The sequence below is a fragment of the Periplaneta americana genome, chromosome 4 (assembly GCF_040183065.1).
Source record: "Periplaneta americana isolate PAMFEO1 chromosome 4, P.americana_PAMFEO1_priV1, whole genome shotgun sequence".
Lineage (NCBI taxonomy): Eukaryota > Metazoa > Arthropoda > Insecta > Blattodea > Blattidae > Periplaneta > Periplaneta americana.
This window is the reverse complement of record NC_091120.1, coordinates 90768994-90789235: the sequence shown is the minus strand read 5'-3', so window position 1 is coordinate 90789235 and position 20242 is coordinate 90768994. Positions and strand designations below refer to the sequence as shown.

At 34.8% G+C, this 20242-nt stretch overlaps 1 protein-coding gene across 2 annotated transcripts in view; it reads left to right on the top strand.

The window, feature by feature from the left end:
* The first annotated feature begins 13057 nt into the window (after nucleotides 1-13057).
* The window catches only part of BTBD9 (BTB (POZ) domain containing 9), a 51934-nt gene continuing 44749 nt past the window's right edge, over nucleotides 13058-20242 (top strand). The window contains exons 1-3 of one of the 2 annotated variants that reach the window (XM_069823721.1): nucleotides 13058-13166; nucleotides 13279-13505; nucleotides 14295-14424. In XM_069823721.1, coding sequence (XP_069679822.1) covers nucleotides 13321-13505; nucleotides 14295-14424 — 315 coding nt within the window. In that variant the 5' untranslated portion in view covers nucleotides 13058-13166; nucleotides 13279-13320. Of the gene's footprint in view, nucleotides 13506-14294; nucleotides 14425-20242 lie in introns of both variants that reach the window. The other variant, XM_069823720.1, reaches the window with a different exon arrangement.

The window sequence follows — 20242 nt, the reverse complement described above, 5'->3', positions numbered from 1 at the left end:
AAAATCATAATTCTATTCGAAATATCAGAACTGCGCTATGTGCCCCATGAGTAGGGCCAACGGATTGACGCAATCCGTGCGCAGCCTCCTCAAAAGAAATTTGAAAAAAAAAAAATCAACATTTAGTTTTATTGATCCATTTAAGAGAAACAAACTTGTAACACTTCATGTGGGCCAACCGGATTCAAGAACTCCGAATTCCAAAGCAAGGAATCTATTGGAATTGTTGCGTCCACCTCTCTTTGGTTTGGTGAATATATTTATTTTTTTTATGGACAGGATACCGTCCTACCGCACAACCCCAACCTGGAGTGCCAGGGACTCTTCTGTGTTACCAAGTCTATACAGGGTGGAAGTGATATACTGTAGGCCTAACTGTGCAGATTAAAGGAGACAATAGAATACACTAAAATAAATTAAAAAAAACTACTATGCGTTTGTAATTAAGTGCAAATGAATTATAACATTATTCTGAAAGTCCGTATAGTTTAGCAACAGCGCATCGTACACATGAACTCAGATCTGAATAGCAGCATTCCTTCCCTTAGTCACTGCAGCAGGATTGCAGACTTTCTAATGCAGGAAATAACGATAGTGTTAATCTTTTGTATAATTCGCAAGAAAACCGTCCATTTCATTTAAAAACTGCAAAGGGATAAGACATTCCTGATCAGTTTCTTTAATATTAAGAGTAAAAATCAGAATCGTAAGGATAGTACTTATTATCGAGTAAAATAGTTTAAGATTTGGGAATAAAATTATTTTTTTCTGAGAGAAGTATTCATTTGGAACTAATATGGCATTAGGATATTTTGTTGCACACTATCCAAGGAATAAGCTGTTAAAATCTGCACAGTTATAGCCTATTACTTCCATCCATCATATGAGCTGCCGAATTAGTGTATATATATATATATATATATATATATAATGTGCATATACAGTACACTACATATACATACAGCATAATTTATGGATGAGGTACACTAGTGTATAGATAGATACACAGAGTTAGTTCTTTTTTCGTATCACTGGAGCAAGTTAAAAAGAATACAGCAGTAAAATTTTTGGAAATATTCAACATTTTTTCTCTATTATTGTATCTTGCACAATAATGAAAATTGGTATGTGTAAAACACTGTCCTTCTGCTATATGGGAAAAATATTTTTACGATTTAAAAAAAGAATTATTTATATAATTATATATTTTTTCAAAATTCATAATGGTGGTAGTTCACTGTGCAGTGATGAAGCGTTTCCCTCATTACTCATAAACTTGTTAACTTTTTCATGTTGTCTCTCTTTTATTTTATTGCTGAAACTCGTGTTTACAATATCATGCTCTTTCAACTACATTCTTTAATAAATAATGTTCTTTTTTTTTAATTTTGTGGTTGAAGAAAATACTGATATTTGACCATTTTTAAATTAATTTATTTTTTATCAGACAATCCATCAAAGACAGTGAAGTGACATTGCATTATATTGTAGATATGGCATGCATAAATATAGGCAAAAAATTTCATCATAGAATGTTGGATAGTTTTTGAGTTATGTGGGAAACGCTTCATCACTGCACAACGAATTGAATTTTGAAGAAAAAAAAAAGTAAGTAATTTTTAAAACCGTAAAAATATTTTTTCATATAGCAGAAGGACAGTGTTTTACACACATTAATTTTCATTATTGTAAAAGACACAGTAATTGAGAAAAAAAATATTGAATATTTAAAAAATTTTACTGCTGTAAGCTGTACCTAACCCCTTAATTGACTAATAAGTGTTTATGCATATTATAAGATATTATTATTATTATTATTATTATTATTATTATTATTAAAATGGGTTTCTAGAATCGGAAGATATCAACAATCACAATCCTAAGAAGAAAATAAATAGGTAGACTTCGGAGAATGACGCACACCACGTCGAAATTAGTTGGCCAGGTAATTTATCATTATATTAATACAGTAGGCCTAAAACAGTTACTACTTGTTCAATGATAAAATAATCATCATTCCCAAAGACTAGTAGGATAATTATGTAATTAATTATTACTAATTACTATTTGGTCAATGACCCATTGGAATTTATTATATTTATATTTTATTCATTATAATAATCAAATATCAATCCACAGGCTCTTTTCAGATAACTGATCCTTTTTTTTTTTGAGCTGTAAGATGTTTTTATTACAAGTATCAGGTCTCTTGGACCCTTGCCTTTTACAAAAATATGATTATACAAATTGAAATATAAAATAGGTTGCATTAAACAAAATTGATTAATAAGACCGTCAAAGACGGAGGTATTTTTTGAATTTATGTTATGTCAAGTGAGCCTTTCCCCCCCCCCCCAGAAATGTATATTTATTTAAGTACCAGGTCGCAAAATGGACCCATGCCTTTTACAAGATGTATGTAACCTAATACATGATTCAGTATAATATATATATATATATATATATATATATATATATATATATATATATATATAATTTACATTCAACACTTTCAACAGGAGTGAAGTGTTTTACAAGAAATCACTCATACATTAAACACTAGAAATTACTAAACTATTGAGCAGTGGATTTGGATGTGTTTTTACAGATTGTATAAATTTGGTTCTGGCATTTTGAATATAATCACTAAATAGCATTATATTTAGTGACTCACATAGTTGAGAGTTACTGATGTCATAGTCTGCTCCCGTGATTGTCCTACATACTGATCTTTGTATTCCGTCCAGTCGTTTAATAGGACGTATATGTGTATTTGACCAGATTTCGCAAGCATATAGCATGTATGAACGGATCAGACAAGTGTATAATAAAACTTTGATTCTAAGAGAGATCCGACTTTTGAAAAGAGAATACAGCAGCATGAAACGTTGAAAAGCTCTGTCTCTGATTAAACCTATATGTTGTCTATAAGTCAGTCTTCTATCAAGATAAACGCCGAGATATTTTGCAGCCGAATTGAAAGGTATGTTTTGTTGTTGAACTGTGAGTTCTTCTGGTAAGTGTGGGAATCTTTTAGTGAAAACCACTGCCTGTGATTTAGTTCCATTAATCTTTATTCGCCATTTTGTTGACCATTGAGTAAGTAAATCAAGAGCTGCTTGCATTTGTTGACAGGCGAAAATAATATTATAATGTCTTGTATAGACAACTGTGTCATCTGCATAGAGCATATGTAAGCATTCAGGTTTCTTTGGAAGATCTTGTACGTAAATGGAGTATAAAGTAGGTCCCAGAACTGATCCTTGAGGAATCCCAGCTTCAATAACTCGAGAACTTGAAAGTGACGATCCACATCGAACTCTGAAGGTTCTGTTGTATAGGTATTTAGAAATGAATTGAATGTAGACATTAGGTATGTTAAGTTTAATAAGTTTATATAATAACCCATCGTGCCACACGGTGTCAAAAGTTTGCTCAACGTCAAGAAAAGTAGCAACAGTATGCTGTTGATGATTGAAACCATCTTGAATATAAGACGTCCTTGGTACTGTGTAAATTTTTGAAGCCAAATTGTTCATGATGAATGCGCTCAGGTGTGTTTAAGAGTGGATTAAGGCGAGACAAAAGTAGCCGCTCAAGAATTTTACCAAAATAATCCAAGAGACTGATTGGTCTGCAATTTTGTGGCAGTATAGGATCCTTTCGTGGTTTAGCAATAGCTGTAATTATTGCACATTTCCATTCTTGAGGAAAGTAGATCAATCGAAAACAAGAATTATAAATTTTAGTAAGGTGTACAATAGCTCGCCTAGGGAGTCGTTTCAATGCAATCGGCTTTAAACCATCTGTTCAATGGGAGTTTTTGTATAATGCTTTTCACTTTCTTTGGAGTGACATGGGGTATGGTTTCTGCAGGCTGTTGTTGACGGAACTGTTCTGCTATTGTTGTGACCTCATAATTGTTTATAGAATCAGATGGATGTTGATGTGGTTGAAAACGTTATTGAAAAGAATTTGAAAGTACTTCAGCTTTTGCTTGAGGATCATAGACCATCTCTCCGTGAGCATTTTGTAGAGGTGTCACTCCTGAATGGGTAGTTTTTCCAAGAAGATTTTTTGTGAAGGTCTAGAACTCTTTCCCACATGGTTGTAATGATTCTATCTTATCTGCAAAATCTGTAATTATATGTATCTTGTGTTTACGTCTGATGGCTCGCTGGTAGCGATAGAATGCTCGTTTAGCTTGTGGATCTCTGAACTGTTGCCATCTCTTTCTTGCAGTATTTTTAGCTTTGAGTAGTGGTGTTAAATCATCGATTCTATCGTTTGTTTGCTTCATAGGAGACAAAGTCGTAGTTTCTTCAAGTGTAGAAGTGATAGTGTCAGTAAGAAGTTTCACCGCCATGTCTATATCCGTTGGCTGGTGAATAATTGGGTTTGCAGGAATGCATAAGTGAAGTCTTTTGGTGTATTCGTCCCAGTCAGTATTCATCGATAATGGTGTCTTATATGGTTGTCGAAGGATTGGAGAACTAAAAGTCAGAAGAATAGGTACATGATCGGAGTCAAGTGCTTGTAGACATACTTGTTTTTGAGGAATTTGTTTTGTCTTGTAAAGACAAATGTCAAGAACATCAGGTTGATGTGTTGGAACCCAGGGATAACGAGTAGGTTCTGCTGGCCGAGTAATTGCATAATTATGTTGAGTGGAATGATTTAGTAATAATTCCCCCTTAGGTGTAGTGATGCGGGAGTTCCATATACGATGCTTTGCATTGAAATCACCACATATAATGAAATTTGTATGTACAGAAACAAGAGAGGTTAAGTCTGCCTCATACATCTGATAATATGGTGGATAGTAAGCAGATGCAATTAACGTTTCTACTCCATCTAGTTTTATATAAACGCCAGTAGCCTCCAGAATGTTGAATGTAGGCAGAGTAGCAAGACGATGTGGTATTGATTTCTTAATAGCAATTGTTGTACCACCACCTTCTCGTTCCAATCGATCAGAGCGATAAATGATATAATTACGTAGTCTGAATTTCATATGTGGCTTTAAATGAGATTCAGTTATGCATGCCACATCAATACTATGTATATTTAACAATTGCTTGAATTCGTACAATTGATTGCTTATGCCATTGGCATTAAAGTTTAACAGAACCAGATCTTTGAGTAATGATGCGGATTTAAGGGCCATATTCAGATTCATGGTTTGTAGTGTAAAGTGCAAAGCCTTCTATTATTATCAAAAATGTTGATATAGGGTCACTTGCAGTTTTTAGACGCTGTAAAGTGTGCTGGAAGATATTGAGAATTTTCTTAATATTTAGGCCTCGCATTAAAGTTATAATATCTTTGAGTGATTCTGTCAGTGATTCTGAACCAGAAGAAGAATTAAATGTGTTTTGATATGCATGAACATATATGGGAGTCGACCTGATTGGCAAGTTGGTATAGCGCTGGCCTTCTATGCCCAAGGTTGCGGGTTCGATCCCGGGCCAGGTCGACGGCATTTAAGTAAGTGTGCTTAAATGCGACGGCTCATGTCAGTAGATTTACTGGCATGTAAAAGAACTCCTGCGGGACAAAATTCCGGCACATCCGGCGACGCTGATATAACCTCTGCAGTTGCGAGCGTCGTTAAATAAAACATAACATAACATTAACATATTATGGGATATGGTTTTGGTAATGTAGGAAAGTCAAACGACTGCCACACAGGGGGCGTACTCTCCTTACTTGTATTTTGTTCGTTTCTAATCTTTTGCTGTAGAACAGCTCGTTTTGCAACTTGTATTGGACACTGTCCATAGCTCGCTGTATGGTTTCCATTACATTTTGCACATTTTGGCAGAGTTGAAGGACCCTTAAATGGGCAGTCTGCAAATAAATGACTATTGCTACATTTAACGCATTTGATTTGTAAATTACATCTCTTGGAAGTGTGGTTAAATCCCTGACATCTATGGCACTGAATCACATGTGGTTTTGGTTTGTATGTTTCTATTTTTATTATGTGATGATCTATATCTTTTAATTGAAAAATTGTCTTTGAATATTCGTTATTGGGTAAGGTAACTATCCAGACTGGTATTGGACGTCTTTGTGTACTTCCATCCTCTGTCAAGATAGGGACAGATAATTGTCCAACATGTTCAATCGAATATGATAATTTTTCTAGTTCTGTTTTCAATGTTTCTGCTTCGACGAATGTGGGAAGTCGTTTAATAACTACTTGAAGCAATTTGTTTTCTCTAGGCTCATGAGAATAAAATTGTATATTTTCAGCTACAAGAGTTGAATATAGCTTATCATAGTCGGACCTGTTGGCAGTGTAATATCTTATACCTTCGGGTGTATAGCTAATTTTCATGGGTTTTGTGAGCAATGACTGTAATTTATTATTTTGGGCAAAGAAATTTCCATCTGGTAATTTACTCACCGTTATCGGTGGCATTCTTGGCTGTTTTGTGTGTTGACGCCTATCTCTTGGTGTTGTTTCTTGATTAATAAGTTGTGAAGTTCCTGTGTCAACACTGTCAACTGTAGTTTCAAGAGGGGAAAACCGATTGTTGAGAGTTACAGAAGGATGTACTATATCTTCAAGTTTTGAAATAGAAGATTCTGAAATGCTAGATGTAGCAGGATTTGGTTTCATCTTTTTAGGTTGATCTTGCTCTTTCGTACCATTACGTATTCGTGAATAAGTCTTCAGATTCGTAGGAAGCTGAAATTTAACACACTCTGACGAGACGGTATTAATTGTATTTTGTGAATCGTTCATAATATTTTGAATGTGTGGCCCTTCAGCCATGTAAAAGTTTACACTGTCAGTAACACAATAACTTAAATAAAATTAAAAGAAAGAAAAAAAAGACAACAAACAGCAATTTCTTAACACTGAACACTATAATATATTTAAACTTTATGTTGTTTCTATATTCCTTAAATATTAAATTAAAATAATAACCAGACATCGGATTCTAGGGCAAATGCCTATTTTGTTTCTTTAGGAGAAAAGTAAAAATAATTATTAATATTTGTGTTTCATGGAAATTGAAAGGTATTCAAAGAGTTTTATAGTGCCCTAAAATGCCCTAAAACGGTTATTAGAGCCTAATTTGTGAATATTCTCCTAAAAATGCCTAACTCACTGTAAAGTTTCGCATTTTACTCTTACTTTTTATAATTTATACATGCATTCACTGCGAAATTTAAGGCATTTCAAAAGTGGAAAGTTTGCTTCACACCGGCCATGAAACCATTGATAAAGGAAACAAAATGTTTTGAATCTCACGACACTCGCAATAGATTTCACCGAATTTAACATGTTTGGAGGAATAAATGCCGACAAAGAACCAACCTTAGTTTTGAAGCAGGCAACAATCACAATATGTGCTGCTACCGATTCAGAGATATGAGGAGCAACGTATATTGTCCATTAATATAATTTTTTTAGGAGAGGCGAAAAACTGTTTACTGGAAAAGTATCCAGTGAAATCTGTTGCACTTTTTACAGTTAGTTAGATGAAGAGGTACTGAATGAAATTCCATATTGCAGCAGATCTTTAATTCACTGGTTACATTGCAAAACTCAATAATGTTTTGGACATTATACGTTTTGATTTGCAATACTGGACTGCATACATTTTGATGAGTTAATTTGAGTCAAATTAATGTTCTTAAGCTAATTATGTACCTAAAAGAAAGGTTTGAAATTTATTACTGAACTTATTATTACGGAAGTTCACAAAATTACAATGGAATGCAGTTATTTATATTTTCAAGTTAATGATACAAAATATATTTTTAAACCATTGTTACTGTCCTGTGATTACAAATTACAAAATCCAGGCTCTTCATGTAAACAATCACAGGTGTGTTCTTCGTCATCACGTTGTGCTGCATGCGGCAGATCCATTGCATCTTTGAAGAAGTTCAGCTCTTCTTGCAAAATCCAGTCTTCGCCGAATCTTAATCTGAGCAACTTTTTCACATCTTCCCTTTTTTCTACCTTTACTCTACTAGTTAATGGGAGTTCAGAGACCTCGCCTACAGCATGGACCTTATACCCACGTTTAGCTAATGTTGTGAACGATTTTGAGGGATCGTCAATGTTATAGTGGATTTCTGTTTAGAATGTGACATCTTCTTTGTTGTTTTTTCCAGCCAGTTTAGATTTCTTCAAAATAATTCTCTTCATTTCACTTATGCCTTCTATCTTTTTCCAAACCTTTGACAATTCTTTATAATTGTTTAATTTCCAATCTTTCCCTATATCCCTGGTTTTTCCTACATCGTTGTAAACTTCCTTATATTTTTCTGGAGTCACAATTTCAGGAATTGTACGTAGTTTTTTCTCAAGGCGCCCAAAAACTCTATCCGCGGGTAAGAAAGAATGCCCACGAACAGGGAAGAAGAAACACACTTCTTTCAGATTTGGCGGAGATCTCTTGATGAGCCAAAATGCAACTGAATGTATTAAGTGTTGGTTTTTATTTTGGCCACCACATCCATCGGCAAAGAGTCGAAGAGTAGTGGTGGCTTCATCAAAGTTTGTATTTGACAGAAAATCTGTAACAGCAGAAGAAATTTCTTGTGGCCCTCTTCCAGCTTGTGTTTCGTTCCAGATATAGAAAGCCGGTTCTGTAGCCTCTATATTGGTTACGCAAAAACAATCAAATTATATCTGACGGGCATAATATGCTTCGCCTATATTGAGCTTTGGAAGAGGCTGAACTTGTTGTAAATCAAAAGCAAAGGATAGACTTCCATGCTGTTTCTGTTTCATTAACGTATAAAATGCCTTTGCTCTTAATCTGTGAGCACGAAGTTCTAACATTAACTGCTGCTTTTTGTTACCATCTTCAGCGTTTTGTATCTCATGGCGCATTCTAAGGCAGTAGCTGCATTTGTCACTAGCAGGTGTGCCAAACCCTAAATTGAATTTTGTATTGAAAATTTTGGTAACAAACGATTTCTTCACTTTCAAATTGGATGCTACAGTGTTGATGTACATTTTGAAAAGCTTGTTTATGCTCAAGTCAGAAGATAAGTAAAGTCTCTGAGATTTACTCCTGTTATAATGACTCTCTGTCCCTTTTAATTTTGATATGAATTTAACGACTTCCTTCCTTCTGGCTTCATACTTCCCAACCTTATGGTCACCTCCTCTTTTGTCAATTACTCCCTTACCAGATGCAATGCCCTTTGAAATTGTATTTATACGTGTTTGACCAATGCTGAACAGTTTTCTGAAAAATATAGCACATACAGGAATTTTTTCTCCTGCTGATTTGACCTGTGAATAAAATTAGGAGAGTGTAAGAATGTTTCTAGGTACTTTGGTGAAAATAAAACTCTCTGCATTGTGTTAATTAAACAATATTCAATTTAAAAACTGAGAGAAATCTTAAATAAGTGATGATTTCATTTTTTAAATCTCTATTTTCGGGGAAAATAGGCTACATTAAAGCCTCTTAAATAATAATAAAAAATATATATCAGCAGCATACTGTACAAATTGGTTAAAATTGAACACTAACTTACATGGTATTTTACTGTGATAGCAGTAGGCTTTACTTTAGCAGTATCTCCCCGAACACGCCTACGTTTTGGACTATTCACATCCAAAAGGAACGATAGCCGCATATCCTGCTGTTTTTTATTTGGATTAGCAAATGCTGTTCTTTTTGCTTTACAGAGAGCATTAACAGGAATAGAACAGCAACGAAAGCGGCCTTCTTTGTGCTGGCAGGGCGGTTCAAACTGCATAAGTGCGGATCATTATCACGATATCTGTGGAAGACAGAACCGAGAAGAGACTGTAAAAATATTTATATTGAAAAATTATTAAGTTTAATTTTAGAGCAGAATGCATTCACCTGACGATACTATTATAATAATACAATCTGTATTTTTTAAACTTTACCTGTTTTCGTACTCTTGTTCTCTCTTTGATTTCTCTTTCATTCTTTTTCTTGTCCCACGATGTTCACTTCCTTCTCCCACTAATACAGTTTCCTCTTCTAAATCCATAATAATTTGATTAAGCAATACTAGAAGAACTCACTTATTGGTTTGTTTTTTATCACTAACTGTCTTTATACTCAGGCAATAATAAAGTTATAAAAGTGCCAATTCTCGCAACAATGAACATAATAATTTTATTATCCATAACATAAACATGGACACTATGAACGTTTTGTAATTCGTCAGTAATTGCCAACCATAACAAATAAAAATAGAAAAAGAATATATGTTAGTGGACTATATACGTTTCGATTCAATCACCTTCATGGACAATATACAATTTGTTTCAACCACTGGTTTTCAAAGCACTTTTTCACTGTCAAATTATACGATTTGATGTAATCTGAATATGGGAACGTTTAGAGCGTATTAAAAAGTACACGATAACATATCAAACTCAATTTTGTCCACTGGTGGACAATATACGTTTTGATTAGTTGCTCCTCATATACTATACTATAAAAATGACTGTTTTCGGTCTGAAACCGATTAGCTGTACTGCCCTTCAGAGTGTCATAAAATCACAATTTTTGGAGAAAGAGTGTTTTTGAAATATTTATGAAAAGTCGTAAAACTGCGAATTAGTGGGGTAAACCGTTACAAAATATTTCAAAGAATGGCCCTCCTAGTGTTAACACTACCAGGAAATGCAACAATAAGTGGAACTTTGTGTTTTTGTCCAATTGAATCTCAATAACAACGGTTCATTTGAATGCTCGTTAACAGTTGCTCTTTCCCTCACCTTATTTGTGTTGAGAAGTTTTGAGCGGTAGGACGTTTTCCTGTGAAGTTTAACGCGATAATGCCGAAAAATATAAGTGCAAAATCTACATTGATCCGGCAATGGCTAACAGAATATTCAGAATTCACTTATGATGGAAAAATAATATTCTGCAAGATTTTTAGCAAACAGGTATGTAACAATAGTTGAAATATATAAATTCTATTAATTTTAATGAGCTGGCCTATACATTGACTGAGCTATCCTGAGGTATAATTCTTTTTAAGACCACTACACTTTAACCTTTTAAATTCCGATAGTTAAAGTATTTGCAGGTCATTAAAATTTTGATTGTTCGAACCCACTAACTTTGTGATAGAAATACGGCAATACAACAATTAGGATTTTATTTTAATTCAGTTTACTTTACATTTTTAGATTTCGCAAGAAAAGAAGTGCCACCTAAAGCAGCATGTGCAAGGAGCGGCTCATAAGGCTAAAGCTCAGCAGAAAAATCAACTGCAACAAACTTTACTAACACAGCCTACTTCATCCAATCTCAGCAGCAATTTCTATGCTGATTTAACCAGAGCGTTTGTTGCTGCTAACATTCCCTGGAATGCAATTGAAAATCCGGTTTTAAGACAGTTTTTACAAAAATACTGCAAACAAAATATCCCATCTGAGTCGACCCTAAGAAAAAATTACTTAGACAGAATATACGATGAAACTTTAGCTTCCATTCGAGAGGATATAGGTGATTCTTACATATGGGTCTCTGTGGATGAAACCTCAGATCCTATGAAGAGGTATATAGCAAATATGGTAGTAGGAAAACTTAGTCCTGATGGACCTTCGATTCCACACCTCGTATGTGTTAAGGAACTTTCGAAAGTGAATAGCCAAGCCATTGCTTATTTTGTAAATAAAGGCCTACAGTCTTTATACTCAGGTAATATAGACGATTCTAAAGTTCTGTTGTTTTGTACTGATGCTGCCTCATACATGGTTGCTGCAGCTCCACTTAAAACATTTTATCCTAACCTCATGCATGTAACCTGTCTAGCACATGGCCTTCACAGGGTTTCTGAAACAATCAGGAATGAATTTCCTCTTGTCAATTCGTTTATTTCTAACACAAAAAAATGTTTTTGTAAAGCCCCATCCAGGATTTCAATATTCAGAGAGAACTTTCCAGATATCCCACTCCCACCTCAGCCGGTTGTTACACGATGGGGAACCTGGATTCAGTCAGTGGTGTATTATTCTAAATATTTTAAAGAAGTTATTGATAAATTACCTGAAACTGATAGTGCAGCGTGTGTGAAAGCAGTGAATGACTCACGAGTGAAAAACGATATAGCCTACATAACATCAAAGTTTTCTTTCATACCTGCAAGCATTGAACAATTAGAACGTGAATAACAATCTCTTTGTAGCCAAATAGCAATAGTAAAGGAAGCTCAAGTGAACATACATTCTGCTTTGGGCGAAACTGGGAAAAAAGTTAAAAATAAGTGGGACAACGTATTAAATAAGAATGTAGGATTTTCATTGTTGGAAAAAGTATCAAGAGTGATATCGGGGGAAAGTGTAAATGTTCCAGTAAGTATTGATGTTTCTATTGTACCTAATTTAAAATTTGCGCCTCTCACATCAGTTTCGGTTGAAAGAAGTTTTTCTGCTTTCAAAATGATTCTCAGTGACAAAAGGCAAAGGTTAACTGTGGAGAATTTAGAAAAAATTCTGGTGGTGTACTGTGCAGATAATTATAATAAAGTCTGAGCATGGAACTGAATTTCAATAACTTAAAATGAGTAATATTGATATCAATAATCATTATTTCATTAGTTTCAATATATTAAATTTGTGCAGCTCTGTTTATAAATATAATATATTCTTTTTTAATGTTTAAACATACTTTTTTGTGCGTATTTTAGTGTATAACTAAAAATTTCAGTGAAAGAAATAAGTATGATACCTTGATGTGCCTAAAATGCCTATTTTCATTAAAATAGAGCCTAATTTTACCAATTTTGAGCTTATTTTAGGCGCCTAAAACTGCAATTTTAGTGCCTAAAAATCCGATGTCTAATAATAACCTAGGCAAAATGTGCGCGTTGTTTACTTTTCCACAGCCTTCTTACTCTAGTGAGCCTTTGAAACTTGGTCTTCGTAATACTAGTATTAGTCAACAGATGTCAGTCATTTCACACCTAACGGTAACTATCTGAAATAGACTGTCGTTTGATAGTGCAAAGAACATAAAATTTTGCTATACTCGTTGTTTGTGAAATATCGAGTTACTATCATCCTTGTCGCGTAGGTGTCTATATTCTTTGAAAAATTTGCCATTTGTAAATATGTCGGGATGTGTTTTTCGATAATATCTGTCACAGTGTTGACGGTTCATTGAAGTGTTATAAATAATCTCATCATATCGGTGAATAAGTGCAGTGATATTGAACTATTAGTCATTTATAGCTATGTCAACAATATGTATTGTTATGACGTGCGTCACTAATTTCATTAATTGCCTTTTTTCCCCCCCTCAGATTTGATTGGAAGAATTTAAATTCTGTAATTTTGCCATAATAATGAGCAGTCACCATCACCTTGGCCCAAATGCTCCCACTGGAGAAATAGAACACATAAACTATTTATCGGAGCATATTGGAGCACTCTTTTTGAACGATGAGTACAGCGATGTCGTTCTTACTGTGGATGGACAACGTTTTCATGGTCACAAAGTCATATTGGCAGCTCGTAGTGAATATTTCAGGTAACTTACTAAATATGTATTAACTTCTTTATATACATTTAAATACAATCACAAATTTTGTAACGATGTTGTTAAAACTGGTTTCTTTGGTTAGTGTCAAATCATCCAAGCATCGGTTGCAACTGCAACAGTTAGTATCATTTATATGTCTAGGTTGTCAGCAGTAAAAAAAAAAGCATTGTAATTCTTTACAATTGCGTTACCAAAGGGAGACATATCTATTCATACCTACCTAGTGATTAAAATGCGTATATTATTATATGCTTGGCTTACCAGAATCCTTAAACTAACCAAACCTAACCTGTCACTGATACTCGACCTTAAGAAAACTCGTTTTCTACCCATATTATATATGTACGTACTAAAAAGCTTACATGCGATCCTGCCTGTACCGGCCACCACGTTCACAGCAACTTTCCACCCTTATTTCATTACGAAATTGGTGTATTTTTCTTTTGTTTATGGTACATAAGACTCTGCTAGAAACCAACTACGTAAATACATTCGTACCTTAGCCTGCTAACGCAATAGTACAGTAATACCAAAAACGTAATATTTCAAATAATTCGAAAACACAAAGGTTTTCTTAATAATGGAGCACTTACAATATTCGGGAAGGTATAATACAGCTTGATCATTTAATAGGTTAAGCCTACATGCAGTGAAAATCTTGTGATTAAATATGATTTTAAGTATGCCTATCTATTTCAGTTCAAATGTTTGATACATAAGCTCGTTTCTAATATAAATATTTTAAAGTATTGTATAAGTATTGATATTTATTTACAGAGCTTTACTCTTTGGAGGTATGAGAGAGTCGCAGCAATCGGAAATTGAACTGAAAGGGACATCATTGGGAGCATTCAAAGGATTACTAAAATACATATATACAGGGCACATGTCATTAGCTAATCAAAAGGTATGTTGCTAGAGGTATAATATTTTGTTTAAAATAGTATTGATAGTATTTTATTTTGTTTGATGTAATCAAAATAAAAAGTGTGGCATGTAGAACTGTGAGGCTAAGTCAGTAAATATCCACAATCTCTTTTTATAATTTATTATAACAACAATAGAAGACTTATAATTATCTCATTTTTCAACATACTATTCCCGTTGCTTCTCAATGCACTTGGTTCAAGCTTCCTGACGCCTTCAGAAAAAAAAGTTTTTTAGCTGAGCAGCAATTCCAATATGCACCCTTTCTTCAGTCTTTCGTCTGTGGTGAATCTACAGTCCCTTAATTAAGGCAGCTGGCATCTCTCAGTGCAGTCTCTACCAGGAGATCTGATTGAGGGACTATTTTACCTCCAGAGAATTTTAAACTGAGAGACTCCATGTAAGTTATATTGAACAATTGGTTGTTGTTTGCTAATGCTGAATTTCTGACAACGAAATCATTAATTCTCTCGCTCTCCAGTATTTTTCACTCAAGGACGCCAAGTTGATAGTGGCTGAGCAATTGGTAGTGATATTGATAACATTAGTAATACTGATGGCAGTAGAAGTAGTGAAAACAGTAACACTGCACCTGAATGTGACGCTGACATGGGACTTGCTCAATAGCTTCTGCTATGAGGTAGGAACAGAACACAATTTTTAGACAGCTGGTAGCAGGGTAGCATTACTAATAGGGGTCACTATCGCGAACTGTAGGGTCGCGTCGCATTCCTGTCAGGTTCCAAGATTAGAGTCTTCAACAGTATAGATATCAATAGTCTGAATATTGCCAATGTGTCTTGTATGTGTGTGTACACATGTGCGTTTGTGTGGATGGGTAAAATGTACGAAATTATTTTATCATATGTGATCTATTTCTATCCTGTACAGATTACTGAAATAAAATTAGGCCTACTTAAAACTACGTATTGTTTTTAACTTTGTATCAATGGGACTTTCTAGTGATACGTACAAAGCATCATATTATGTGATCTACTTATATGTATGTCTTACAATACATCTACTTCGAATCGGCTTATTGGACTCTGCTAAATGTTTATTGTGCAATAAAGAAGTTCTTTTTTGTATTTTTATCTTTTTCCCCCTTGCAAAGGTGGGGGTGCGCGGTTTATTCGATGGCGCGAGGTATTCGAGAAATGTATTCAGGCAAATTAAAAACAATTAAGCAAAAATATAGTTAACAATAAATTTTAAGTAAATTTTATCTTGAAAGAGGACGCATTTTGAACCCATCTGATATGCACGCCCTGCATACATGTCAGTTTGTTATCTTGCTTAATCTTAATCCCCTGTTTGTTTACACGATATCCTGCAGAATTAATAGCTCGCATCAGTAAATTAACTACCGATACCTTTATTTTGTATGTTACTGCCTGGTCTGTTATAATAAATACCTGTAATTACTATGAACTTCATTATACGCTGTTTTCGTCATTACCTGGGAATCGTCTTCACTCCACACACACTCGTCTGTTCCATCCAGCTGATTGGAGATGCTACACATTTTGAAGCTCTTTTCAACAAGAGGGAGCAATACACGTGCTCATGCATCACGGATCCATTGAAAATATAAGACGCACAAATTATACACTTATCACACTTGAACTTGATAATACTTGTACTGCTGCTCCAAACACCATTTCACAATGTTAAGAATTGAAACACCCGCGCGGAAAGATAATGCGTTACCATCTAAGAAGCGGGAGGAAAATCGGGCAATGTTGCCAACATCATTTCGAATAAACCGCGCATCCGTATTTTTAACTTTTATTTTATGGGAAAAAAGTGTGCGGGGTATTCAAGAAAATATGGTATTCGTAATAAATTATTATTAACGTAGATTGAAGAATTCATGCACAATGAAACTTGAGACATGAACTAAATTATTGTCTACGTTATCTAAAAAAATACACAAGTTAAAAAAAAAAAATGTGATATTCGGTTGTTTAGCTATTATCATTATATGAAGTTAAGGGATACCGAGCTAAAAATCACATTCTGGAATTAAACAACATGCATAACACAATGGCACAAACTATAAAAAAAACTGAAATCCTGATAAGAAAGATATTCAGGTAAACAAACATTTGATGCGAAATGATTTATTTCGCTGTGAACGCAACGTGATGTCATCTTTTTTGCAGCATGGGAACACTCCATGTGCGTTCGGTACAGTTTGTTAATATGGAAATAATTTTCGTTTCCTAAGAAGACGGACATTGAATTCTGTAATGCATTTTTATAATACCTTGTCGATGATTAGACCGATTTTTCCACACAAACACGATGTGGAGGTACATTTGATAAGTGTGTGAAAATTGTGTTACACAATACGCAGTCTTAATCACAGTCTAGTATATACAGTCACGAAGCTTGAGTTGTGAGGGTACTAGGAACAATAGACTGTGCCAGTACTATTTTGCATTGTCTGTGAGGAGGCGATAGTAGCGATCCTAGTGGTTAGCAACTATCTATGGATGCATATTTTTTACGTATTGAGCTTCGTGACTATATACTAGACTGTGTCTTAATGGTGTTGGCTATGTAGGGTCCATCACACTACAACATACACTCCAATCTCTCTAATACAGTGGCAAGTGTTTCCGTTCGTTGTTTATGTTCAGTATAATATTAATCATGTTTATATGCTTAGGCACGTACAGGAGAGAGAACTTTGTAGGGTTACGAAAGAGTGAGACAAGTTCCAGCATTACATGCGAAATGGTATAGGCTATGTTAATGCAACAGTACTGGCTAACAGAATCCCTCCTACATTAAACAATGGATTGTAATAACCCATATCTGCATTCTAAACATACCACGAATTTCGGTTCATGATTTTAACTTACTCCATTTCTATCTAAATCAGTTGTCAACACTCGCTGAAATGGGTAAAGGGTAAGCGGAGCAATGTGATATGTCCCGTCGTTCAGCATACCCGCCAGCAGCCACGGATGCAACATAGTGCAATCTCTTCTCCATGGGTAAGAGACGTTAGCCCGAGGGTGCAGTGTGCTGATGACCACTGGTCTAAATCATCAATCATGATGAACATCTCATGAGAAACTGCGAACTAATTTCTAGCGTGTATGTTAACACTACCATCATTAGCCAATAGGAGCATAGGTGTGATGTGGTAAGATGGTATGGGAGGTGACAAAATTCCACCCTTTTGTTTATCTGGAATTCAGTTTTTTTAGTAGATATTTCTATGACTAATGGTTTCCAAGTAAGGTTTGCCCTTATACAGTCACGCGGGGTGTTGTCAATACCGTAGTCACATATACGAAGCTGTTAACTGCATATTGAGTAAGTCTGTACTTCTTAAACTTTCAGTACCTTTCTTAGAATTGGGAGGGCAACAATGACCGTAAACATATTTGAAATCGGAATTTGCATACTCGAGATAACGGTTTAAGTGGTGTGGGGTGGCACCAACACTCCATGCTCCTATTGTAAATAGTGTCACTGACTAAACTGACCATACTTGTCTAACAAATAATAGCAATGGATGTTAAGTAGAGACTGTGCACACAGAAAAATTAAGAAAGTGGTATGGAAAGGAAGATAAACAGCAAATTATGATTAGAAGTGCATAGACATTCGAATATTACATGTGACCCAATATTGAAATATCACCATTACTATAATAATAATAATAATAATAATCCGTGGTGCTACAGCCCGTGAAGGGCCTAGACCGACCAGCCGGCTGCTGGCCTCACGCCCACATGTCGAAACAGAGGTGGACGATCATCCAACCAGAATGGAAGTATCGTGTGGTTAGCACGATGATCCCACCAGTCGTTATAGCTGGCTTTCGCAATGGCTTTCACAGCCAGATTTCCCTACCTATTGTAGCTCCCCAAGTGCACCGGTCCCATACACTGGCCAAAATTTCGTGAGAAAATTTCTTCCCCAATGAGGACTCGAACCAACGCGCATTTGGTAACGCGAATCCTAGGTAGGATGCCTTAGGCCACGACTCCACGGCGCAGGACATTACTGTACATACATTAATTATAATATTGTGATAAGTATTAAAGTATTTCATATAGTTGTAGAAGTAAAATTTTTCGCTAAAAATAGTCCATAAGAAAATCCATTATATTCGGGGTGTCAGCAACACCACGCGCGATTCTTAATGTTAAAATTTACAAAGTTAGGCGTGACTGCTCAAGGATTAAAATCGTTGCTTAAGTATAGCGCTTGAAAGTCAGCTCTCAAGTAGTTCCTGCATAACACCAATTTTGTCATTAGGAACACTCTTCTGTTCTAGAGATTCATAGCAGAACACTTAAATTACAATGACATTTGGGACATTTAAAGGACTCACTGTTGCTTATTAAGTGCTTCGGACAGTATTTTATGGATAATAGATGCCATTTCCTAACTTCTGTTTCACAATTATATTAAAATAAATTGTTGGCATTATCGATATTAACCCATTAGCGCCAAAATTATTATTTTTATTTTATTTTAATTTTGGTTACTTTATTTCTTGCCTAGATAATGTCCAGAAATAAGAAGAATAGTTTTTATTATTCTCACATGTGTACTTCATGAGAATTTTGCCGTTGCCATATGGCAATGCTAGGTGTCTGCTTGATCTTTTTGTAGCAACTCTTTATTATGAACTTAGTAATGGTTTCGTAAGCTTCTAATGGCTGTAAAAACAAATAAATATAGCTAAGATAAAAGTATAATAAATTATGAACCCGTAACATGCATTAGCCTGATTTTAAAGTCATCTATAGATTATACATTTATAATAATGACAGGGCTGGGCAAAATACTGACATCCAAGTATTTCAAATACAAATACAAAATATTTCAAGTAATTGTATTTGAAATACAAATACAAAATTAAAAAAAAAATTAACCAAAATACATTTGTATTTCAAATACTCGATACAATATATAGGCCTAAAGAAATAAGAATATTACCGTACTGAAAATCTAAAATATTATATTAACATTAAAAGTATTTTTATCTCGAAGTTTTATATAAACACTGTAACTGAACATTCTTCCTTTTCCCAGTCAGCAATGAAATTATGCTACATATAAATAATTACTGCTCCCTTTCAAAACAACTAGTTCCTCAAATGTTCATAAGATAAGGATCCCCTTGCTTGTGAATGAATAAATCCTGCAAAACAGAACAGTCTTTCTACAGGCGCAGAGGAACACAAACTTGTATTATATTTATAAAGGCTTGTTTCACTGTTGGTAATTCTCTAGAGTGCACACGGTTGTCCCTTTGCCATTGAAGAATTGTATGAGCTCATACTCCACAGTAGACAAGTTTTTTTTTTTTTTTTTTTTTTTTTTTTTTTTTTTTTTTTTTTTTTTTCAAAGTCTGTTTTACTTGAGTCGAATCCAGAAATGCATATAGAGTGTTAGTTGGGAGACCGGAGGGAAAAAGACCTTTAGGGAGGCCGAGACGTAGATGGGAGGATAATATTAAAATGGATTTGAGGGAGGTGGGGTATGATTATAGAGACTGGCTTAATGATGATAGAGACTGGCTTAATCTTGCACAGGATAGGGACCGATGGCGGGCTTATGTGAGGGCGGCAATGAACCTTCGGGTTCCTTAAAAGCCATTTGTAAGTAAGTAAGTAAGTTTTACTTGAGTTGAGAACATAAAAATTGTTTTCATCGTCTGAACTGACCAAAGATGTAGCAGACAACTGCTCAGCTGATTTCACACACATATTCTATGTCCTCTTCTTATCATTTAGTGAGGCAATGTCAGGTAGCCATCTCATCTT